The sequence below is a fragment of the Capricornis sumatraensis genome, chromosome 13 (genome assembly GCF_032405125.1).
Source record: "Capricornis sumatraensis isolate serow.1 chromosome 13, serow.2, whole genome shotgun sequence".
Taxonomy (NCBI): Eukaryota; Metazoa; Chordata; class Mammalia; order Artiodactyla; family Bovidae; genus Capricornis; species Capricornis sumatraensis.
Window position 1 is genome coordinate 60,476,023 of NC_091081.1, and position 19,391 is coordinate 60,495,413.

Sequence of the window (19,391 nt, forward strand, 5' to 3'; positions counted from 1 at the left end):
CATAGGGGACTTGTAATCTATACAGTATACAAGATGAAGTCATTATACATGGAATTACGGAAGTGAGAATGGGAAAAATAAAGTTATGGTTGGAAATGGATGAGATTAAATTTGCTCTGTTAGAATAAAAAGCAAGAATTCACCAAAGAGTCGGGAAACTCGTAGGTGAAAAAGATTCCATAAAACCCAAGTCCTACTTGGAAATCTCATAAACATCAATGAAACCACAACACGTTTTGCTGTTATGCTCAAACTAAGACATTTTATTAGCTAGCTTTACATCTTAAATATTGTCTCTGTTACCAAAGGAACAATTTCCACTAATTCCAAACTAAGCTTTCAAATGGTTGCTTGCTGAAGGAAGAATACTCTTATGCTCAACACCAAACACCTTAATTATAACCTTCAACAAATCTTTTCTTAGAGTTAACTAAAAAACTATTCAGCTCAATATTAACTACCTCAATAATTCATTTTAGCTATTTTTCCTTAAAAATGTGTCTTGTAGAGTTGAAATCAAAAGGGAAAACTGTAAACATTTGTAGTTTGGCTGGAAGTAGAGTTCACTTCGTGATGATTCAATGTCTTCTAACATATTGCTGATAGCTTCCATAAATCTCAGTAAGGTAAATCCATTACTAATATTTCAAAGGAAAAAGCTAGTTTTTAAAATCAAAGTGCAGTATTAGCCTTTCTTTGTCAGTTGGCAACCTGAAATTTTTGTAGGGCTGATGAATACTTCTTTGTGGTTGATCATAGCTTTAATTTTCTCACTTAAAAAAAAATATCAATTGCACATTGTTGCTTTAACTGAGTCACTGGAGTCTTTCAAAATGGAGGTTAGCTATCTCATTACATTTAGAAACATGGTAGAAATTCTGACCCATCAATCTTTTATCTGTAAGAGAAAAAAAAAGTATTTGCTATAATTTAACCAATCACATTACACAAAAGGAACCACCAACAACAAACAAAAGGAAAATGGCAGTGGAGTAATCACCGTATCAGACAGAACTTTTTGTTTCTCCTGCAACTTTTCTCCTTTCCTAGTCATGTTATTTGAGATTTTCTATAATCTCTCCATAATTTTCCACAAGAAACTGCACCTTATTTTTAGAATGCTCTTTTATAAAGAATATTTTGACAAATTAAATGCAAGGCTAATGACAAAGATATTAGGTAACATTTACTGAATTCTTTCTAAATGCCAATCACTGTGCCAAGTGCTTTATACATCATTTCATTTCACAACTCCAGAAAGTGGATTCTATTACCCTGTTTTCATAGATGAATCAATGACAGGAGAAATGCTGTGCTTCTGCAGCTAGGAATTAGTGGAGCAATAACTCAAACTTGGGCTTATGTTGAACTCCAGAGCCTTCTAGGACACAGGTATGTATAACTGAATTTTGATGCAACATGAAGCCTGTGTCAAAAGTATCCATCCAGTTAAATAAAGTGAGTAATTTTTATGCAGAAAACAATCATAAGAAGTAATGAAGCCCCTTTTAAAAATACATGCATACCTCAGAGATATTGCAGGTTTGATCCCAGACCACTTCAATAAAGTGAGAATCACAATAAAGTGAGTCATAGGAATTTTTTTTTGGTTTCTCACTGCATAGAAAAGTTACATTAATACTATGCTATAGTTTATTAAGAATGTAATAGCATTATGTTTTAAAAAACATGTACATACCTTAACTTAAAAACACTTCATTGCTAATCATCATCTGAGCCTTGGGTAGTCATAATTTTTTTTTTTCTAACAGCAGCATCAAAGATTACTGATCACAGACACCCATAACAAATATAATGCAAGTGAGTGTCGAAGTCACTGTTGTGTCCAACTCTTTGTGATTCCATGGACTGTAGCCTACCAGGCTCCTCTGTCCATGGAATTCTCCAGGCAAGAATACTGGAGTGGGTAGCCACTTCCTTCTCCAGAGGATCTTCCCAACCCAGGGATTGAATTCAGGTCTCCTGCATTAAGGCAGATTCTTTACCATCTGAGCCATCAGGGAAGCTCAACAAAGATAACAAATAATGCAAAAGTCTGAAACATCTCAAGAATTACCAAAATGTGAAACAGAGACATGAAGTGAGCAAATGCTGTTGGAAAAATGGCACGTATAGACTTGTTTGAGGCAAAGTTGCCATAAACCTTTATCTCTAAAAGAATGCAATATCTGCAAAGTGTAATAAAATGAGGCATGCTTGTATTCATAAGATCTATATTAACATATCATACTGTGGAAGAAAATTAAAGTTAATGAAATTCTGGTTCATTTCTGGTTATCTTCTCCAAAACTCAGCTGTACCTACCTTATCCTTACAGATTAGGTATGTTTCAGAAACACTGCTGGTATGTTAACTGAACTTTCTGAATGAATGTATTAAGAGTTAGTTATTTAAAGAAAAAAAGTAATGAGGGTGCTTCTGTTAAACAAAACCACTACCCCAATTCATTGACTCTTAAAGTCTATATTTTCATGATTTGTATTGCATACTTACAGATCTACTTTTCAATGGATTTCCTTTAATTTTGAGCAATATTACTGGTGGAGAAGATAATCTGGAAGTCTTATTATGAGAAGATCTAAGACCAAACATTTTCTTCTCATCATTCTTTTAATTTTTTAATATAATTTTTAAAATGCTGCTCTAATAGTTATGACTGTTCCCCTTAAGCCATAAAATCTCAGGAATCATTCTTAAAAGTAGAGAAAGACAAGACATAATAACCATGGACACACAATCAGTCACTTTAAAATACCTCAGTCACTACACCAGCAGCTATGGTAGAACCACTGTAGCGCAGCATAAATCTCCCCAGCTCTTTAAAGTCTTTGTACAGCTCAAGAGCCACTGGTCTTTGTGTCTGTAGCTCCACTAATGCATTCTGGCCTTTGGTCAACAATCTATCATGAAAAATAAAAGAAACCAATGGATATCTAATAGAGGTAAAAAATGTAATTAAAACCTGCAAAATAAACATTTCACATTCCATCTCTAAATGAACTTAGTTTTTAAAAAAACTTAAAAAGAAAAAAGGGATTTATTAATTTCTTTAAATGAAAACATATGCTGTTAAATTTGGGGTGGTTGGTTGAAAGAAATGAGAAGAGTAGTTCTAGATTTAAGAAATATTAGCTAGTTCATACATGTGTATGCACATATATATATACACACATACATACATATACACATATTTTTTTAAGCCTCCAAATACAACTCTACCCCTTCAAAGATCCTATAATCTAAAATACTCAGGACCTCTGCACAAAAGCCTTCTCTTTCATTTCCTCATGAAATTAAAGAAAATGATGCATTTGCATTTTAAAAGTGGAATGCAATGTCCTATGTCTTCCCCAGTAAAGTTCTAATTGGTAGATTATGTGTTAAAAAGTTATCTTTAAAGAGGACACTTTCATAGTGCCAACACACTACCTGAGCATTCTCTCTCCTTCCCTTCTCTCTCTTTTCTCACCTGGGAACAGTGGTTCTTTAACAGAGGTTCAAGATAAAAACACATAAGACTTTTCCACAACATGCTGTTTGTAGGAAATGAAGGCAGATGAGGCATAGGCCTGACCATAAACAGCTCCATACAAATAAGCAAACAAATAAAAATCCTTGTGCATGGGCCCCATCAGCTTACTAAAAGAAGTAGAACCCAAAGGGGACATTCTGAAACATTCTCTAATTCAATTTTGATGTATTCTAGAAGGCCAGAGGGCAGCAATCAAAAACTCCCCTTCTGAAAGATTGCTTTAGGGACAGAAAGATAGAATAAACCAAGGTTTCAAAAAAAGTATGTCAAAAATTCTAAACATTGGTTTTGGGCAATTTCAGCTTAAGGTCCCATTTGTTAGGATGGTGAACATCTAACATATTCATAATTTGCAGTTCAGTCTGGTTCTAGAAAGTCTGACTCCATCCTATATAAATCAATTGAGTCTACAACATGCTTGAAGTAGAAGAAAAGCAGAAAGGGTAAATGATGTTGGTGCAAAATAAAAGGACAAAGCTACAGATATGGTGATTGGAAAAACTAGCATGACTAAGGACTGAACTAGGACTCTGCAGCAGGAGCAGGGAGAGGAAAATTCAGGATTAGATCTGAAGAGTCAGTATCAGATTGAGAACTTTCCAAATCACTTTTATCTCAGTCCAACAGCCTAGTTCCTGGCAAAAAATATAATTTATGTGAACAAACTGACTGGATTAGAATCTTGAGCCTGCCACTTGCTAGCTTTGTGATCTTGAACACATTATACAATCTCTCTAAGCCTCAGTTTCCTTATCTGAAAAATGGGAAACATAGTAATGCTTGATTCATATTGTAGCTGAAAATGTAAACCACACAAAAGCACTTATGACAGAACCAAGAAAAAAGTGGTCCTCAAGAAACATCAGTCATGATTAGCTCTATGACAATTCTCAGTACGTTATGGCAGGCACTCATGCTAGAAGCTACAGACTCAGGTTAAAAATAAAGAGCTATCTTTAAAAGAGGGGTTAAGTAGCCTCCTTTTTCTAACTAACCGAGAACAAACATGGGTGTTAAGAGTAGTGTGAAGTTCTGTCTTCTACTTGCAACCAACCCTAAATTAACCCTCTAACCACCTTGGCCTCTTACACAGGTGCAAATGAGGAGGAATACCCCAGGACTTAAAAAAGGGGATTTTGGGTGGGATTCCCCATAGGGCTGAAGTAAGGAAAACCCCAATGCTGAAGCAGCCAAGCCAAACTGTGGTCAGTCTTTAGTTGAATTAGAGTAAGAAACTCAAGGTTCTCAGGAAGCACTTCTTCTGAAAAATCCCAAGCCTATCCCAGCCAAAGGGGAATTGTCCACACGCAGACACAGATACTAACGGTAATCAGAGGGGACCGACTTGTGATCGCCTCAGCCCGAGGCACCAGGTGACTTTAAGGAGGAAAAAAGGATACTTCCCAAGTGGGAAAAAAATATTGTGTAGGCCACTCTCTCCTTGAGGCATTCTTAGCACAGGGCAAGATTCTCAGGAGGGGGTAACAAGATAGTATAGAAGAACAATCAGTTGGAATTTGGGACAAGTGGCTGGGCATAAATCAAACTCATCTTCAAAAATGTAAGACGGATTTTTTTAAACACCTTCATTTTTACATCGGTATCTAGGTCTTGATAGTTAAATAAAAACTTATATTTACATTTTTATTTACAATTCACACCCATCACTATCATATGTAACAGAAATTATATCAAGCATTCCTACCTAAAATAGGAGCTTAAATATTTGTTTTTGTGTTTCCATCCAGTCCTTTAACAAAATGATTTCTGGAACAAGTTAAAATAGACTTATCACAAAGAGAATTCACTTATCACAAAGAGAAATATTATACAAATGAATTCATCTGTAAGAAACGTACTTATGTTTGTTATTTACACATTAAAACACTTACTTAGGCTTTTTCTTTGTGACTTCACCAGTGCTTTTGTTTAAGACACTAATCAATCTTTTAATAACAGCGGGTTCACTGACGGTTTGGTAGTGTAACAGCACCTAAAAACAGAATTGTAACACAAAAAAGTTGTTGGCTGCAGCATCTCTGGCCTTCTACTCTAGCACTCACACTGCATCACATCAGCCTCAGAACTACTGCCTGGAGTCACGGGATCTCCAGCTGCTTCCTTGAAGCCCCACCACTCTCATCAGGCTGTCCCTTAACTCACGAGGGGTAAGTTCATGGGAAGCAGTTCCAATCGTTCCTCCACCACTACGGTGGAAACGTGGGTAAATTACATAACCTTCCTTACACGGTTATGATGAGAATGAAATAACATCAGAGACAGTGCCTGGTACAGTAGATGTTCAGCAAATGTGAACTATTTCATCATAAAAACGAGGGAAGGGAAACTGTGTAACATTCAGCAGTAATATTATTCATTGTTGGATAATGAGACTAAAGTATTAAATGGATGTTTAGACAGGCTCTGAAGTCAGGCAGACCTGAATTTGAATCCTTACTCCACACTTTCTAGGCATGTGAGCTGGGACAAGTCCTGTAAAAACACTTTCCATCCCTCCACCCCCAATATCCCCAGCCTCAGGTCCCTTGTCAATGAGGAAAACCAGACAATGTTATTTCAAAGTGGTGCCCAATACATGGTAAAGCTGAAGTTAACTGATGACCTTATAGATTAGCTATTATTTCTCATGTTTCACATGTAAGGAAATTAGTATCAAATAGGTTAAGCAGCAATAATGGTGCCAAAACCACTAACAGAAAAGAACCGTCTTTTCAACAAATAGAGCTGGGAAAATGGGATATCGAGATCCAACAAAATGAAGATGAAGCTTTATACCATATACAAAAATTAACTCAAAATGGTGCAAAGACCTAAATAAAAGGACTAGAACCATGAGACTCTTAGAAGGAAACAGAAGGGGAAATCTTCTTAGTGTTGAATCTGGCAATGACTTTTTGGATATGACACCAAAAGTAAAGCAAAAAAGAAAAAGAGAATGTTAATAAACTGGACATCAGCAAAGTTTAAGGTTTTTATGAATCAAAGAATATAAGAGTAAAAAGTAAACCACAGAATGGAAGAGGGTATCTGCAAATGATACACTGATATGGAATTAAAACCTAAAAAATATTTTTAAAAAATGAAAAGATGCTCAACATCAATAGCCTTTAGGGAAAGACAAATCAAACACCACAATGATACAACCCTTCAAAATCATCAGTTTACCTATTATAAACAACAAACAAAAAGTCATCCTCCCACGCACAAGAAAGGAAAATAACTGTTGACGAGGCAGGGCAGAAATCAGAACCCCTGTGTACTGCTGGTAGGAATGCAAAACTGGTATAGCTGCTGTGAAAAAGTTTAGGGGCTCCTCAAGAGTCAAACACAGAATTTCCACATGATCAAGCAATTCCACTCCTAGATATATACCGAAAAGAACTGAAAGCAGGGGCTCAAACAGATGCTTGTATGCCCGATGTTCATAGAAGCATCATTTACATGTGTCAAAAGATGGAAACAGGCCAAACATCCATCAACAGATGAATGGATAAACAAAAAGGGGTATATATTTACAATGAAATATTATTCGGTCTTAAAAAGAAACAAAACTCTGATACACGCTACAGCATGGATGAACCTCAAAAGCATTATGTTAAGTGAAACAATTCAGACACAAAAGGACAAATATTGTATAATTCCACTTACACAAGGGATGTAGAACAGGCAAATTCAAGAGAAACAAAATAGAACTGTGGTTACCAGAGGATGGGAGAAAGTATAATAGCAGGAGTGACTAATTAATGGGTACAGAGTTTGGGATAAGGAAAAAGTTCTAGGGGTGGATAATGTCGATGGTTACACAACAAGGTGAATATACTCTAATGACACTGAACTGTATTAAAAATGATAAAATGGTAAATTTTCCATTATAGATATTTTATCACAATAAAAAAATAAAAATCAAAACATGAGATTTAAAGTCTAATCCATTTGTATGTTTTTTCCTTCTTAAATATATAGAGTTTACCATATAAACAAGAGAAACAAAAAATATGTATTAAAGAACTAGTCCCTAAACGGTGGTATTTTAATTGCTCAGGAAGCCTTTTCTTGGTTAAACTTTTAAAAATTGTGAGTTTCTTCCCACAGAGAATGGATTAAATGACAAAACGTGACCATTGTTTTGTGAGACAAATTTTATCCCGGTATTTGTAAATCAATATATGAGTGGAATCTCATAAAGCGGCACTGAAAAACGTTTAATTCATAAAAAAAGCTGCAGCACACAGGAAGACAATATTACTATTCAAAGTAATTACTGACTTCCTGACCGCTCTACCTCTCCACTGGCAAAGATTATCGCTGCTTGAGTAAAAACACAGTAACCAACCTCTCCAGCTTCTCCTCATTGGGCACGCTGCTTTCTAAGAATGAGTGCAAGTCACTCACAGCAAGTTCCTTCCTATCAACATGTGAGTTCTGAATATTTAAAAATCAAGTATTTGGAAAGAAACTTTTTCCTATTTTTTTTTTTTTTAGCATGGGAGAAATGAAATATGATTATAAAACTAAAATGCTTAAATGATACCTTACAAATATACTTTCATAAGATCAAGTTTACAAAGAAATTATAAAGAATTATAGCAAAGCATATATTTATCTCAAATAAAGGTGCAGAGGTATAAAATAGATTTAAATGAGCTAAATAAATTTATTCTCAATCTTTAAAATACTATCACTAATTTAAATAAAGTTTAAAGGTCAATTACTATTACTGCCTTACTTTTATTTCAGAGATCCATCAAATGGAGAAAATGATCTGTCTACATTTTCAAAGGCAAGCCATTTAATTCCACCGAGAAACATTTTTTATTGTCATGGAGGACCTGTACTATATAAGCTGATCAAGAAAAGAAAGATAAGTCTAGTGGGAAAAATGCCCATTTGTTAAACAGCAAAAGCAAGGTACCAAACTATAAACAGAGCATGGTCCCAAATATCTGAAAAAAAAATTACACATAAAACAAAGACCTTTCCTGGATAAGTAACAATATAGTATATTGATCCATGGTTTTACACACACACACACACACGAGTGAGTGAGTGAAAGTCAGTCAGTCGTGTCCTACTCTTTGCAATCCCATGGAAACCCTATAGACATACACACACATATATAGATCCATCTATACATACACAGATCCACATAAACATAATTTATAGATCCATCAATATAATATATAGATCCATAGTAGAGCTGATTTTGGAGAAGGAAATGGCAACCTACTCCAGTGTTCTTGCCTGGAGAATCCCATGGACAGAGGAGCCTGACAGGCTACAGTCTATGGGGTCGCAAGAGTTGGACACGACTTAGCGACTACACCACCACCACCATCCCTCTCCCCATAAACGTGTATGTTCAAATGGTGCTAGTCAATGATGACCTGCAAACCAACCTCACAGTTTCAGCACAAAGTTTCCTTATGTCAAGTATCCCCAGAATATACCAGACACCAATGTATACAAAAAAATACTCTGAAATGTAGAGAGTAGATATTTCTAGGTTATGCAATTATAGAATATTATTGTTTTTATTTTTGTATTTTCCAAAATTTTAAAAAAACAAAGACACAATCTAAGAAGTAATCTTTAGAACTCAGCAAAAAAGTATCTACTAACTTCCTTAAATGAATTTTTTTTACTATCATCAGTTTGTATCCTATTGATTATTAAATTTCTTCTCACTTCCTCTTTGAAAATAAATGCCAGACTTATGGATCAAAATAAAAAGCAAAACATGATTTTCAAATTCTAATTTCTTGTTTTTCTGGATTAGAGTAATACAATGGTAGCTGGAAATAACAATAGTGTCATCAGTTATAAAGACAGTTACCACTTCTTAGGACAAAGTTACAGTGAATTTATAAAAACAGTAACAAACATTTTGAAACTTACGGGAAATCCTTTAGTGATAGGAATTTCAATATTAAAGATGAGGATTCGGGCTCTGAAACGAGTGCACACCTTAATGGGTTCTTTGGGGACACAAAATATGCAGCCAACACTGTAACAACAACAAAACAAAACAAGAGAAGAGTAGGAAGTTGGGCGAATAATTAAATACATATTGAATACCTCTAAAACCATTTACAAAGTAAAACAATCAAGGAAATTAGGGACTTTTAAATATTCCCGTCTAGGTTAAAGCATGGCTGTACACTGTTATTAACCTTATATCATTTTCACACACTACAGTTTTCCCTCAAAGAACATGTCAGGTATATATGCTGACGTGTATTAATTTAAATTTTAGTAGGTTTTACTTATTCTTATACTTCCACAAGTGCCTATTTTTGGCCAAAGGAGATTGAGAATTAACACTCATTCTTTCATTTGGGCTGGGGAACTGCAAACTTTAAGTGTTCTGAGGTTCTATATTCAAAACAATGATTGCTTAAACTCATTTTGTCACTCACTTGATTTTGATGATGTCCATTCCAACCAACGTAAGACTAACATGATCCCCTGCTGCCGCCCAGTCAACAGGTTCATCGTGCAGAGTGATTCCTGGAAATGAGTAAGAACTAAAGCATACAGTGAAACACCTCAATATCAAACCATAACAACCAAAGGAGTCTGGCTGATCTGTACCTCATCAGTCACTACTCATCATTTTCAATATGAATGGATTGAGAGTGAGAAGTGTTAACTGTGAGCGTTGAGGAAAACACACTTCCTCCAGACTTGACTCTTCTGGACCACCACCCTAAACACAGAGTGACTTGCATTTGTCCATAAAAGGCTGATTTCTACTTATTTAACCAAAATTTTAAAAACTCATTTACACAACTAGTACACTCATTACATAGGCCCCACTGCAATACTTTTCTTACATTAAGGGATGCAGGCATGAAAGTACAGTTCCAATTATTTTTAATAACATCAAAGATGAGACTGGGGGAGATGCTTACCAGTATTTTATTCTCTTGAGCACTGCTTTAATTAGACAACCACGTCAACAATCCCCTGTGTTCTCTGAGTAACCTACAGGGTGTCAGTACTCGGTCAGATGGTGCCCTTAGCATGCCCCTTCACTACTCCCAGATCAAGAGAACTGCTTCTCAGAGAGAGATCCACAGCAATAAACAGTTATATGAAAAGAAGATTCATAGTGTAAAAAAAGTTTTAAATGATCCCAGTTGTTGCTATATGCCTTTATTACCTAGGGAAAATCCTGGAGTACAAATGCAAAGGGCAATAATACTCAGGTATTTAAAAAAGGCTTTTAAAAAGTTGTTCCTATTTTCTGATTCTGTGGGGTAAATTCCTTTCCATTGTAACTTGAGTCTTCTGCAGAAAAATGTATGTAGGCCAACCACTGGGGAATAGTTCTTCACTGACATGTTTTTAGTAAATTACAATTCACCCATCATCTATTTCTCAAAGTACTTACCTCTTCCATGTAGCATCCTCTTAAGTGAGTTTCTTTGAGACTCTCTGGGAGTTCAAGGAGAACTTTAAGGGCTCTGAGACAACCTAAAGCTTTATTCAAAATTTCATGTAGGTATACATCTGCATTAATCTGAGAAGAGGGGCCATAACTTTCATCAAGGTATCAAAGAGGTTCCTGACTCCAAAAATGTTAACAATTATGATATTTTTAAATGTTGGCTACAATTTAAACTAATTAAATTTAGTTTTTTCATGTGAATATAAAATGACCATATGTGATTTTTGGTTTGAAATGTGGAACTGAAATCAGGAGCTACTCACATAGACTAAAGATTGCCTTCAGCTTAGGATTTAAGAGTTTTCATACTAGAAGTTCAATTATAAAATTTTCTCAAGATAATATATAATCTGATTTCCTTCCCCCAAACATGTTATACTGTCCTATACTGTGATATTTACTTTCTTAAGAATATTTTTCATTGGAGTTAGTTCTTTTTTAACACTCTAAGTGAAAATGTAATTTAGAATTTCCATTTGTTAGTAGCAGATTCAGTCAGTTCTCTTTTTCAGGATATTACTGGTTAGTGAGCCACAGCTGTACCTAAAGTGTTCAGATAGAAGGTGCATTAAACAATCAAGTAAATCAAGCAAAAGCATTAGAGTGAGAAATCAGGTGAGAAGGGTGATTCTCACAAAGTGAAGTGGTGCTTCTGCCATGGCTTCCCTTTAAGAACCACTGGATTAAAGATAAGTGGTTGGAATTTTTCTGGTGGGGTAGAAACAGGATGGAAAGAGCCAAAGAACATGGAACTCTCAAAAGTGATCAAATTATAACTCTGGAGTTCAAAAAGGAGCCAGTCTGTAAGGTCCATGACCATGGTTTATGATCATGGTTTGAATTCATGCCTAAATTATTATATTAAAAAAATTTCTACTCTTAAAAAGCTCCTTAACATATAAAGAAATCAGTATTTCAAAAGTATTTCAGCTCTTGATCACTTTAAGAGACAAAAGCAGAGATTTAAACTTGCAAAAACAGGATTATGAAAAATGATTCATTTTTGAAAAGTGTAAAATAACTTTGGCTTTCATTCCCTTATTCATCTTTAAATTTAGATTAAACTCTGTTACCTAGCAGATACTCATTAATTTCTTCTAATCCTTCAGGAAGCAGTTTTTAAAGTAAACAGAGCAATTCAAAAAATATACATCTGAATTCATAAGCTAGTCAGGTACAACTCTGGTTATAAACTATAAATAAGAGTAACAGAAGGACATGACTCAGCAACTGAACAACAACAAATAGAAGGAAAAATAGGAAAAAATTTAATTTTAACTTTACCGGTAGGTGATAATTAGCTTAAAATTGTTACAAATATTTACATAGAAAGATCTTCAGTTTAATGTTGAAGTCAGAGATTTAGTTGGAAGCTAGATTAAGGTAAGAATAGAATTATAAACTTAAAAGCAGAATTCAAAAAAGAAGAATATGTACATATGGTCAAATGATTAGAAGAAACAGTTACTAGCTATCATGAAAGGTCATGCGTGCAAAAGCAATAATTGTGGCATTTAAAACTAGCTCAATTTCTCTTTCAACATCAGAATTCTCTGCATTTGCATCTGATTTTCTTACTTAGGTCTTCCTGTAAAAAACTTTTGGGGGTATAAACATGATATAGATTGATAACATAGTAATTCTGAAATACACATTTCAAAACAACAGACTGTAGGAGTCTGCTTTGCCACTGACTATTCAGTACCAGGATGGGGTCAGACTTAATTTCTGCTACTGAATACTATTTTAAATGTATCTGACAGGTGTCTATACATCTGGTTCAGTCCTATCCAGGCTTTTCAAATCAATGTCAAGAAAAAAGAAAAATGCTACCACAGTAAGAATGTTATATGTACATTTATACACACATAGTCACAACTGAAAAAAATCGTTTAATGTTTTCACATTTTTATCTTCAACAGTTAGTATCATTCTGACAGTCAGTTACAATTTCAGTAAGAGGTTATTTACTCTGGAGTTAATAACTAAACTACCTTTAAAAATCTGCTGTCTCAATATAGGGTTGTTTAACAAAAAAATTTTGCAGAGGAATACCTTTTGCAGTACAAGTTTCATTAGGAGGCATTGCTAGTAGTCGGTCACCAGTTTGGATATAACCAGCTTCAATTTTACCAGTTACACAAAATCCAGATCCTTGATCTGCAAAACATGCCAAAATATTGTTATGGTTTACTTAACAGTATCATCTGATGCTTAGCACTGCTAGCTACACTTAGTTCCCTGTATGCTGTGCTAAGTCACTTCAGTTGTGTCTGCTTCTTTGTGACCCTATGGACTGTAGCCCACCAGGCTCCTCAGTCCATGGGATTCTCCAGGCAAGAATACTGGAGTGGGTTGCCACGCCCTCCTCCGGGGGATCTTCCTGACCCAAGGGTCGAACTCGCCTCTCTTACGTCTCCTGCATTGGCAGGTGGGTTCTTTACCACTAGTGCCACCATTTCCTACTAGTTATATGAAAGCAGTAGTTCAACGAACATTAAGCAATGATCATTTCAGAATTTTTAATGTATCTACTAAATATGGCACACCATATTCTATTTTCTTATAAATAAAAATATTTATATTAGAAAAAGTAGGAATTCCTTCTTCAAATATTTGTTAATGCTTACTAAATAGCATTGTGCTAAACTCTGGAAATAAAGAGATGAAAATATAAGCCTCTACCTAGAAGGAGGTTACACCAGTGGAGAGAAAGGCAAAAACAATTACACCGTCCCAAGACAAAAGTTATTTATAATGTGCAACAGAAACAAAACAAGGCACATCAAAGAATCCATGATAATGGGCAATGACTACACTTAAGCCAGGCATTTAGAAGAAAAAGAACCAGGAGTTTACCAGGCAGCCTGTATGCATGTGCAAAGGCACAGTCATAAATGAATGTGGGGTGTGCTAAGACCCATGTGTCATTTATATGGAATTTCTATGGGACCATATGGAATGATGAGGGAAAGCCAAGAGAGGAAGCAAAGGATGCAGACACGGAGCAAATAATACTGGTGCCTCATATACCATGCTTAGGGTTTGAATTTCATCCTCAGTTAAATAACTGGAAACTAGTAAAGAATTATGAAATGGAGAAATGATATGATGGTATTTCCGTGTCAGAGTGGAGAGGCTGACTGAAATGCATATGTTGACTGCAAAAAGAGAAGAAACTCAAGAATCTGAGAATAAGGTATGACAGATTTAAGGTGATAAGGTAAGTGGGGAATAATGGCAAAAATAAGAGAAATCTGAGATGATGTGTATTAACCGTGAGATAGAAAATTAAAGAACAAGATTGATTTTAGCCTTGGTGAATTTGAAGTGCCTGCAAGGCAGACAGGTGAAGAAGATGCATTCAAGAGGGCCCCAATCATACCAAATCCACGAGAATGGAACCCTGGGAGCACACTCTCTGGGGAGATGCCCAGCAGCAGTGAGCAGATGTATCTGCAGGGTGAGAACAGGTTTGGGTTGAAGATCTGGGGTGCATCAAGATGTAGGAGATAGAAGAAATCATGGATGTTGGTCAAAAGGAAGCGTGTAGAGTAAGAGGAGTGAAGTGACAGAACACAAGTAAAAGGACAGAGAAAGAGGAGGCCAGAGGAGACAGAGAGAGGCAGAACAGTGGAGCGAGAGAAAGTGGGCCACAGAAGCCAAGGGGGAAAAGTTTCAGGGTGGATGTGGCTAGCAGCCTCAGAAGAAATGCCAAACTCAAGTGAGATGGAAGTAAGACAGAAATGAAAAATGCATACTGACATTGGTAACCAAGAAATCACCGATAATCTCAGTGGGAACACTGAGGAGAGCAATGCAGGCAGAAGCCAGGGAGCAGCCTGAAGAAAGAAGAGGAGGTAAAAAAGTAGAGTCAGCAAACGCTGTCAAAAAAAGAATTAAGCACATCTTATTTTTAAAATAGATAATAGAAGCATTTTGAAAAGCATTACCATCATTTCTCTTCTACTAGAATGCTGGAAGATGATAATAATAACTTTCAATTTCATTGCATGATTTTTGTGAAGCACCTTCATTTATTCATTAAACATTTATTAAGTATGTGTTATGTGCCAACCACTGAGCTAGGTCCTGCAAATATTGAAATAGAAGTGACAGTACTTACTCTCGAGGAGTTCACAATCTAAAGGAAATAATCAGCATAGAAACAAGTATAACACTGCATGGAAAATGCAACGAGAGCACAGAGACCATGGAGGAACACCTTAGGGTATGTGTGTGGATGACCTCACTTATCACCTCCAGATTACCAATTTATTGCTACTCAGTTCCAAATCTACTCTTTACTGCCCACTCTGATAATGAAAATTTGGGCAACAGCTGACATCTTCACCATACTGATTATTCCAATACATTAAGTACATTATGTTCTTTTATTTATTAAGACATTTTATCTCATTTCCATGTTTTTTTTTTAATGTAAGGTCTTGTAAACATTAAATTAGATGTATTCTTAGATATTTAACACAATATCTCCTCTCACATCTCTTCTAAGTTTGTCCTTCCTTGGGTTCACTTCCTCAGTCCTAGGGTGCCATATTGTCCCTGGTATCTTATAGTCAGTCTTTTTTATCATATTAATAATTCTCTATATTAAACTTCCTATTTTACCTATATGTCATGTCTATTTCCTGACTGAAACTGTTACATATGGGTAGGAAATGAACAAGTGAAGAGAGAAAAGGGCACAAGATGGGTAGACACAGTGGCAATAAAAACCCTATATGATTAAGAAACACTGAATGATCCAGTTTGGCTGAAGGATACAGAACTAAAGGAATCTAATGGGAGAAAAAACAAAACTACAAGGCTAGAAAGATAAAAGACTAGGTTTTTTTTAACCCTCGGAAGATGAGTAAAATATAAAAGTGAAAGTGAAAGTCACTCAGTTGTGTCTGACTCTTTGCAACCCCATGGACTATACAGTCCATGGAATTCTCTAGGCCAGAATACTGGAGTGGGCAGCCTTTCCCTTCTCCAGGGGATCTTCCTAAACCAGAGATCAAACCCAAGTCTCCCGCATTGCGGGCAGATTCTTTACCAGCTGAGCCACAAGGGAAGCCTGAGTAAAGATATGAGGAAATGGTAAGTAAATTGAAGATTTTTCTGGGCAGGGTCATTAAGTAACTAGAATTATGTACCACTCTTGCCTGGAAATTCCCATGGGCGGAGGAGCCTGGTAGGCTGCAGTCCATGGGGTCGCTAAGAGTCAGACACGACTGAGTGACTTCACTTTCACTTTTCACTTTCACGCACTGGAGAAGGAAATGGCAACCCACTCCGGTATTCTTGCCTGGAGAATCCCAGAGACGGGGGAGCCTGGTGGGCTACCGTCTACGGGGTCACACAGAGTCGGACACAACTGAAGCAACTTAGCAGCAGCAGCAGCAGCATAAAGAAGGGAGAATCTGAAGACAACATAATAATTTTGTCCAACAACAGAGGTCAAGAGAGAAGGAAAAGCCAGGGGCCATACTGAAGAAGGCCAACAGAGGTAGCACTTACCTTTGAAAACATCAGATACACATAATCTAAAAGGCTTATCTATAGATCTTTGAGGAGGCTTGAAGGAATCTGGGAAAAAAATGGTAAAAACAGAAACATTTAATTTAAGAGTAATTTTTGATTCATGTCCAATGGAGTCCACTATACTCCTATGTCTCCTAGAAAATATTTTTATTACTAATAGCAAATTGACTGTGATTCATATAATACTTTGTAGTTTATGAAATGTTTTCACACGTTTCTTATTTAATGTCACAACAGTCTGGGAGGTAAGTGGAGTAGGCATTAATTAAACAAGAAAACTTTGGCACCAATTTGAATATTCATATAATTCTAAAACTGGTAATCTCACTCCTGAGTGTAAACACTATCCATTTTCACATAAATCACTGTCCTCTATAAAGAACTCTAAATAATAATTACTATCAAGTTTATAATGTATTAAAATTAATATGGTAGTAGTCTTACCAATTTGTTCTAATAAACATAGTCCTTTATACCATCCTGTAAGTTCACTTGACTGAGATCTTGTGATTAGATTTTCACCACTGAGACCACTTGTAGGGATAAAAGCTACATCACTTTCCTATAAAAAAGGATTGAACACATGAAACTCAACACAACATTGTTTCTTTTCTTTTATTTGGCTATGCCATAGGCATGTGGGATCTTAAGTTTCACAACCAAGGATTGAACACATGTCCCCTACAGTGGAAGCAAGGAGTTCTAACCACCAGACAGCCAGAGAATTCCCAATACAACATTATTTTTAAAAAGCTAAAAGGTTCACTATTACCATAACTGTACCAAGTTTGCAAAAGTAACCATGTACTTTTCAAAAAGTAACTTAAATCACAGAACTACTGCCCTGATGTTATCTGATCCAATAGTTTCCAACCTTTTTTATTTTGTGGGAAACTTACAAGTCTGTTCCAAAGCATTCAAGCATTATTACCTCGTAACATAGGTATACTTCACACTGTTGCTGGAGAAATTTCTCTCTACTAGTTTCTACACTCCTCGGTGACCTTCCTAAACCTATACATCTAATAAGTGGAGAAAAAGTCTTCTACTTATACTAAATCCAAGCCAATTTATGCAATTCTCTAAAACAAAGTAATCCAAAGAACATAATATACATATAACCCCAGGGAGAAATAAAAACAAAAAGAATTAAACATACTGAACAAGACAAGAATACCAAAGTAGTTTTTTCTCTCATATCAGTAAGATGAGACTTAGGAAAAGTAACCAAATAAATTTAAAATGATCTTACCTTAAAACCAGCTTGCTTAAGAAAGTGCCCAAGTTTTCCAGTAATCTCTTGAAACCTTTCTTGTTGCCAATTAACCTGACAAAGATCCAATTTATTTTTAAAACTGTGCTTAAGACCATGCTATATTAAAAATTTTTAATTTCTGAAATAAAATATAAATAATTAAGACTATGAAATATAATTATAAAATCTATGAAAATATGAAATCTATTTAAAATTAAAGCTCAGAATGTCAGATCTTACTATTAAAACAATCTAAAAATAGCTTTTCCTACAACAGAAAGCCTAGAAACAAACACCAAAACATAGAATTTTTGTGTATGCTAATTTTGTTTTTGTTTTCAGTTGCTAAGTCATGTCCAACTCTGTAACCTATGGACAGGCTCCTCTGTCCATGAGATATTCTAGGCAAGAATACTGGAATGGGCTGCCTCTAAAAGTGAATTCAAAAGTGAGCAGAAAAAGTGAGATACTTATTAAATTTATGCTTGGACCAACTGCTTGACCAACTGAAATAAGACAAAATTATTGACACCTACTCAAGTCAACTAGACTTCTTAGTATATGTAATGTTCATATGTGATATGAATTCTAGATAACTATTCCCATGCTATAGTATTCAAGGGTAAATGTAAAAATGACTATAACTTGTAAGTAACATGGAAAGTCATGTCAAAATAAGATGGATTAATGGATGGATACAGGGGTAGACAGACAAAAATGATATCACGCAAGTGGAAGAATATTATGTAGGAGGTATAATTTGGGTGTCTACTGTAAAATTCTTCCAACTTTGCTTTATGTCTGAATACTTTCATACTAAAATGTTGGGAAAAAAATAAAAGGTATATGTAATGGTAATACCATAAAAGAAACATGTAGAAAATTTAGGTGAATATGTATTTGATACCAGGATAAGAAAATACCTAAGCATAAAGAAATAAATTAAAAGGAAATGATAATGTCTTTAATAAGTAAATTATGCTTACATATTACTCAGTTTTAAAACTTAAAAAAATCAAATTATATAAATTCAAAAAAATACAAATGATAAATAAATACACAAAGAATGTGCATCCATGTGTGTGTGCTAAGTCACTTCAGTCATATCCAACTTTTTGCAACCATGAGGACTGTAGCCTGCCACGCTCCTCTGTCCATGAGATTCCCCAGGCAAGAAAACTGGAGTGGGCTGCCATGCCCTCCTCCAGGGGATCTTCCAGACCCAGGGATCAAATTCACATCTCCTATGTCTCCTGCATGGACAGGCAGCTTCTTTAGCACTAGCGCCACCTGGAACCCCTTCTGATCATGTTCAGCAAGACTTAAAAAACATATATATCCTTGGGCCCAGAAATTTCCACAGAATAAACTATTTCTAAATACACGCACAAAACTGAAAATATTCAAAAGTAGGGGGCTGTCTGAATAAAGTATATCTTCAAAATATACTAGAAGAAAGCTGTAAAAACCACTTTACATAAAAATTATTAGTAACTTAGAAACAAAAACAAGAATATTGCCAATTTTTTGAAAAAAGTAGATAATGAAGTAGACTAGAACCC

The 19,391-nt window shown here is 35.4% G+C and overlaps 1 protein-coding gene across 2 annotated transcripts in view; it reads right to left on the reverse strand.

The window, feature by feature from the left end:
* Window positions 1-264: 264 nt before the first annotated feature.
* The window catches only part of HBS1L (HBS1 like translational GTPase), an 86,773-nt gene continuing 67,646 nt past the window's right edge, over window positions 265-19,391 (reverse strand). For both annotated transcript variants that reach the window (XM_068984886.1, XM_068984888.1), the window contains 9 exons: window positions 17,827-17,901; window positions 17,019-17,136; window positions 16,551-16,619; window positions 13,080-13,184; window positions 9,991-10,081; window positions 9,470-9,578; window positions 5,446-5,546; window positions 2,777-2,921; window positions 265-898 (listed from right to left, as the gene is read on the reverse strand). In XM_068984886.1, coding sequence (XP_068840987.1) covers window positions 887-898; window positions 2,777-2,921; window positions 5,446-5,546; window positions 9,470-9,578; window positions 9,991-10,081; window positions 13,080-13,184; window positions 16,551-16,619; window positions 17,019-17,136; window positions 17,827-17,901 — 825 coding nt within the window. In that variant the 3' untranslated portion in view covers window positions 265-886. The remainder of the gene's footprint in view (window positions 899-2,776; window positions 2,922-5,445; window positions 5,547-9,469; window positions 9,579-9,990; window positions 10,082-13,079; window positions 13,185-16,550; window positions 16,620-17,018; window positions 17,137-17,826; window positions 17,902-19,391) is intronic.